This window comes from Oncorhynchus kisutch, linkage group LG24, assembly GCF_002021735.2.
Source record: "Oncorhynchus kisutch isolate 150728-3 linkage group LG24, Okis_V2, whole genome shotgun sequence".
Lineage (NCBI taxonomy): Eukaryota > Metazoa > Chordata > Actinopteri > Salmoniformes > Salmonidae > Oncorhynchus > Oncorhynchus kisutch.
The window spans coordinates 32,617,924-32,624,508 of record NC_034197.2 but is presented as its reverse complement, the minus strand read 5'-3'; the positions used below and the strand labels follow the sequence as shown (position 1 = coordinate 32,624,508).

At 42.7% G+C, this 6,585-nt stretch overlaps 1 protein-coding gene across 1 annotated transcript in view; it reads left to right on the top strand.

Moving 5' to 3' along the window:
- Positions 1–3,252: 3,252 nt before the first annotated feature.
- The window catches only part of LOC109880037 (sodium- and chloride-dependent creatine transporter 1), a 44,493-nt gene continuing 41,160 nt past the window's right edge, over positions 3,253–6,585 (top strand). Inside the window, exon 1 of the mRNA XM_031803489.1 lies at positions 3,253–3,925. Within this exon, the coding sequence (XP_031659349.1) occupies positions 3,895–3,925 (31 nt within the window). The 5' untranslated portion in view covers positions 3,253–3,894. The remainder of the gene's footprint in view (positions 3,926–6,585) is intronic.

The following is a 6,585-nucleotide window of genomic DNA, read 5'->3' as shown; positions in this document are numbered from 1 at the left end:
AATCTGACACACCCCCTTTGAATTAGCTTTTGTTTTGTCAGAGGAGAAAATCATACACATGTTTAAAAACAATATGTTACTTATTGTTTTATCTATAAGATGTCTTGCACAACTAACTTACATTTTTTGGATCACTTTCCACATTTATTTTGGGTCCACCACTGTGAACGTCATTTGCCTGATGACGCGCCAGTGGTGAGGATGATTTCATTTCAAGAAAGTGCATTTCCATCCACGATCACTCCTCGCTAGCTCTCCTCGATTAACGTGGACATTTTTTCAAAAGGAGGCGAGAGAGGACTCGAGGTGAGCAGATCTAATTTATAAAAGGCCCTTGTCTTTCGAGCATGACTGATGCGCTACACACGTGACTACACAGCGCGCTGACTTTGAGAGCGTGGATTCTTATACATCAGTGGTGTCAACCAGACACTGCCACCCCTGAGCTGCCAACATTCCCTTGTCCGCTAGATGTCGCCCAAGGTCAACAAGTAGATGCGATCAAATCCATTCAAAATGGAATTGCTTGCCTATGTCAATGCTACTGGTTTTGAGCACTTTGGGACGACTTTAGTTGGCGTGTTGCACCTCTTATTAGAAAGTATTAAACATAGAGGTAATACAAATAGCCAAAATAACGGTCATATGCCAGGAATAAGACAAAGTGTAGCTAAATGAAGACATAAATGTATTAGGTGTTTGCGTTCTTATGCCATCAAACAAACAGGCGCAAACGAAAACATTTAAACTGTAAATGATGTTGCCCTCAAATACCCGGATAAGTACAGGAAGGCACGAATGAATGGATTGTTAGTACACACATCATGGACTGGCCCGTCCTCTCCAACCCCCTAAACTAAACATATTAAGAACCTCCTCATAAAGGCCTACGTGCCAAACGTGACTGTTGTACGTGAGATTGACAGTATGGCTACTGTAGCACAGTGTAGGCTGATCTGGAAAGAGGCTATGTGCGTGTATTGGTTTGTTTGTTGACAGTCACGGGCATCATGCTGTATAGGACCAACAGACACAATACAGAGACACAGGTTCCCCAGAGTACAAACTAGGCCTGGTTACTAAAATATTAGTACTAGGCATTGCTTTTCTGTAAATAGGATAATTGCGTCATTTTATTATATGGTACTAATGTGAATTTTTGCGTTGTCGTGGGAGTAATCGTTTATTGTAGTCTGTCATCTACCAGGTTGATTAATAAAATACTGGACGCCCCCTTAAACTATAAATCGACATAAAGTAGGCTTTAATTAATCTGATCAGTGCAAGAACAGCATTGTCATCATCAAGACATGTATTAAGCCAATGATATGGTAAAGATTGCCATGGACTAGTTTCTCATCGTTATGTTTAAGTCATTCGTGTCCATGTTTTTCTTAAACTGTTCCAACTGTAGGCTAGAGTTGCTGTGCGTCACGAGATTGACCTTGCAAAAAACAATGTACTCTTATTCATTCACGAATTGAATGTGATTGTGTTTTGTGGACAATTAGAAATAGAATATGACATGTGCTGTTATCTATCCAGCCCAATTTGCTACCAGCTAGGCTGTCTGAGATTTTACTGTGCGGGGTCAGTGGCGTACTTTTTCGCGCACCCCAAGGTTCGAGCAAGCCAGCTCCCCCCAACCAAAAATAACAATCATATTTTTATTACAAAAACATTCAATTTTTTTTGTTTGTAAAAAGGCTAACTTCCTGCAATTTACACATGTTGCCATAGGGCAAAGACAAAAATGTGTAGTTGTATAGCTATTGTCATGCATTTATATACATGCCATGGGGCAGAGAGATTTTTTATTAATAGCTAATCTCATGCTATTCTACACATTTTACCATGATGCTGAGAGAAAATGTGTTCAATTTTAATGCTAATTTCCTGTTATTGTATAGATTTCTTTCCATGTTTTATTACATGTTACCATGCTATCTGGGGCCTGACATGCTATCTGGGGCCTGACATGCTATCTGGGGCCTGACATGCTATCTGGGGCCTGACATGCTATCTGGGGCCTGACATGTCAAATGGGGAGACTGGAGTTGGTTTTCTCACGGGTTGATTATCACAGTGCTAATTATTCCCAATCTAAATGGCGCTGTGTAATTTTTTAAAGGTTCAAATGTGTGAATTAAAGAACTTATCTCCCTGGTCAATTCATGTCAGGATGACAAAACGTTATTAAGGTGAGTGAATTTGTGTGTTTCATTGGTGAAAGTAAAACATTTAAAAGAAATACTTAGTGTTTTCTTTGTAAATGTTTGAATTATGGGAGTAACCATAAACAATTTATGTTTGTTGAAAAGAGGCGGGGTTGGGGATGGTTGTCACATAGAATGTGGGGTTAGTTGTCTCTATCAACTCCATTATAATAAAAACCACTGGTGTAGTGGAAGGTAAACACATTTTACCCACTTTTTGCAGAAAAATGCATTAAAAGTATACTTTTTTCACATGACTGGCGATCAGAGTTTACCAACCTATTTATTTTTTACCACTACATCACTGATTCAAATCACAATCCCTTTTGTGGTTGTGCTATAAAGAGCTCCCTTCATTGCCTCTGTCACACACATATTTTGCTGTCACACACCTACACAAGATACACAAATCAAATTTACTGAAAATATCATATGTTATTCTCATGGTATAAAATGCTACATTTTGTTAGAAATATCATTTGATAAAAGAAAGGTTGTTAGCAAACATTGTGACAACCAACCCCATACTGTGTGACAACCAACCTCACGATGGGGCTGGTTGTCACAAGTGGACAGAGTGTGTTAATGGCTTATAACTCAATTTTGGAATAAGATATGAGGATAAAAAGGGTCCTCCTAATTTTGAAAAGAGCCAGTAAGATATACTGGTGCTGAGAAATACACACGAGTAAAAAGTGACAACCCACCCCGGTCTCCCCTACTGTCCCGTCTACCTGTCAATTCGCCCCCCCCCCCCCCCCTGGGTCACAATAGGATTCGATTAGCGTCCGTTGCTATGTCAACAGTGTGACTAGCTAATGCATCGAATTTTAGAGCTCATTACAACCTAAAGGATGTTCTTTCCATCACGAAAGCATTGCGGGGTTCGAGAGGAGGGGGGGTGGGGTGATACGCCAGTGTATGCGGCTGCTCAAATAATTTAACCATGTAAACAGAAGGATTGCCAACCTTCAGTAGGCTATCCGATATTTGATTATTTATTTATTATCCTGTGCGTCGTGCAAATCTATGAATGATAAAAAGCGGCTTGGTGATGGTGCTGGTTTTGCTACGCACTGTAGAACGCGCACTGCACATATTGGCCAATTGCATCTCAGAGCCGTGCGCGGGGAGGAGGGGGGGGGGGGCAACGGATAGACCGACGGAGCTAGAACCGCTCACATCACATTCTTCATCTCATCAGAGCCCGGTGAAGGACCTACCCAGCATACAACATCACTTAGCTAGCTAGGTAATTGGACCTCTGACTAAACGATACGAATAGCGACCTAAACCTCTCGATTTACTAGCTAGCTAGCTAGCTATCATTTTCATTTACTGTCATCCATGAGATTCTTCAGGCTATCATTCAAGTGCTTCGTCGACTGCTTTTGAATTCCCTCTCCCCAACGTCTGACGCGACGCTTTGTAAATATTGCATTTATTGTTGAAGGGCACCAACTCGTTATGATAAATTAAAAAATAAACATTTTTTTTGATAACAAGAAGGCGAAAAAGAAACCAAGGAAAGAACTGGAGAACTGCATAGCTTCTCTCTCTGTCTCTCTCCCCCTCTGAGGCGCACTGAGTATCTTGATAGCGTCACTAGCTACTAGCTAGCTGCACTTGGCTCTACCCACCTAACGTTACCCGGTTTATTTAAACCTAATTCATCAACATGTCGCCAGAAGTGGAAGAGAACTCCCCAGGTGAGTGATAAAAAAAAAAAATATATATATATATATATATGTATATAATAATAACAATGGTAATAACATTATTGTTGTTGCATTGTTATATTGTAGCTATGACTTCCATGAATTCAAAGCAGCATTATAGTTAGGGTATAACGTTAGCTTCAACAGCAAGTGTTTTTGCTACATAGTAGCTAGCTAGGTATAGGCACTACTGTGCACCTCAGATGCACATCTAACTAGCTAAGTATGGACAGATGACATGTTACTTTTATAGATTGTAAACCTGTCACTTCAGACTGAGTTCAAGAGACCTCACTTGCTTTATAATTACCTTAACGTTACACCAGTTACCTAGCTAACATCCACCTGCCTGTCAGATGATTAGGCTATCCAGGTAAGGTTATAGCAAATTAGCGACACATCCCTCACTAATATGTGATGCAGCATGATCGTCAAGTCCTCTTGATTTAATGCACTATACTGTAGTGTGCACCTGTTGAAAACTCCAAAAGGCAGGTCACAATCCTGTTCTCACATGAGATTATTGTTGCAGCCCAGAAGCTGTACTATGCTCCAATAATCTGTGGTTGTGTTCGTTGGGGTCTCAGTGACACCTTACTAATGCCAAGGCTAAAGTTTAGATTCCTGGTTAGACAGGAACCAAGTGTATCCTCCCTGTATGTTAGTGTTCTACAACATTGCCAAGCGATCTGGACCTCTGTTAGCAGTTTTGCTCGCTGGTTCAAGATCCATTCAAACTTCTCCACCTTAATCACACTACATCGATCACACAGACCTACATTGTGTAGGGCAGGCTAGCTTTCTGTCAGAGCCGTCAGTCACTGTCTGATGGGTTGAGTATGCTCCAGTGACTAGGCCTACTAAGGATTATAGCAAATCAACCCACCTCTCATGCCAGACTTGCTATGTCTATGAAAGCAGATATCCAAGCATATTCTATTCTATTAGCATCAGGTTCTTTCTCTCTCTCCTGCCCTCCCTCTCCTGCTCACACACTCCCCCTAACTGCTCTGATCTGGAAAAAACTGCTTTCCTAATGTGCATCCGGATCAGAGCGGCTGACATCGATATCATAGAAGGCGCACATTAATGAACTGTCAGAAGAATCGGTTTGTTTGAGAGGGAGAAAGAGAAAGACAGAGAGAAAGTCAATTAAAGTGTTGTCGTAGTCAGTGGTGAGACGGACACCTCGTTGTTGTAGTCAGTTGTGAGACTTGTCGTACCCCAGCACAAAAAATCACTTTTTGGGAACTGGGAAGAGGTAGAGAGAGGGTAGGAGAGAGACGGGGAGCATTAATTGTAAGGTATGCTGACTTGTCAATAGCTCATTGATTCGAATTGAGAAGGAGGGAAAAATAAACAAGGAGAGAGGATGCAAGAAAGGCATCTGGACCATTAAAGGCAATTGCATTTCCTACCCTACAATCTTAGAAAAAAGGGTTCTGCGTTTGTCCCCATAGGATAACCCTTTGATGAACCCCTTTTGGTTCCTCAAAAGAGTTCTACCTGCAACCAAAAAGGGTTCTACCTGCAACCAAAAAGGGTTCTCCTATGGGGACAGACACAGAACCCTTTTCGAACCCTTTTTTCTAAGAGTATACATTACAGTAGGAGTACTTCCCTCTTTTACAGCATGTGGTAAATGTAGGCCTGAGCTTAGACTGCTGACTGAAGAACTGCACTGTCTGGAGGTCATAGGCTTAGAGAGGATTTAATAAATATTTCATATTGTTGTGTAATAGGACTGACAATGTTCTTAGTTGTCACTCAGCTCTATTAGAAATATAGAGACAGTAGACACAGCCTACCATACATATAACTACATGTTTCCACCATGCTTATAGTCACTCCATCTTAATGATGTGGGGAGGGGGGGCTTTTTGGCATTCACTGTGAGTCACTGCAGCTTTGCGAGTTTGTGACTCCTATGATTGATTTTGTACATTTTGTTGATTGGTGGACCTTTATGTTTATGTGGCTGTAAAAGCTTGGTTGATTTACAAGGCAAGCAAATAGCTTTTAACCCCTCTCTTTCTCTCACTCCCTCTCTCCACTCTTCCTCCATACCACCCCCCCTCTCTCTCTCATCCCCAGCCTCTCCAACTCTACCTCCATAACTCACCCCCCCCCCCCCCCTGATCTTTCTTCTCTCTCAACATCCCATCTCTCCACTCTTCCTCCATACCCCCCCCCCCTTCGCTTTTTCTCTCAACTCCCTCTCTCCACTCATTCCTCCAACCCCCCCCCCCTTCTTTTTCTCTCTCACTCCCTCTCTCCACTCTTCTCCATAACCCCCCCCCATCTCTTTCTCTCACTCCACCTCTCTCACTATTCCGCCAGACCACCCCCCCCCCCCCTCTCTTCTCTCTCACTCCCTCTATCCAATCTTCCTCAATACCACCCCCCCCTCTCTTCTCTCTCACTCCCTCTCTCCACTCTTCCTCCATACCACCCCCACCCCCTCTCTTTCTCTCCTCCCTCTCTCCACTCTTCCTCCATACCACCCCCCCCCTCTCTTTCTCTCTCTCTCCCTCTCTCCCCTCTTCCTCCATACCCCCCCCCCCTCTCTTTCTCTCCACTCCCTCTCTCCACTCTTCCTCCATACCACCCCCCCTACCCCTCCCTCTTTCTCTCTCCACTCCCTCCCTTCG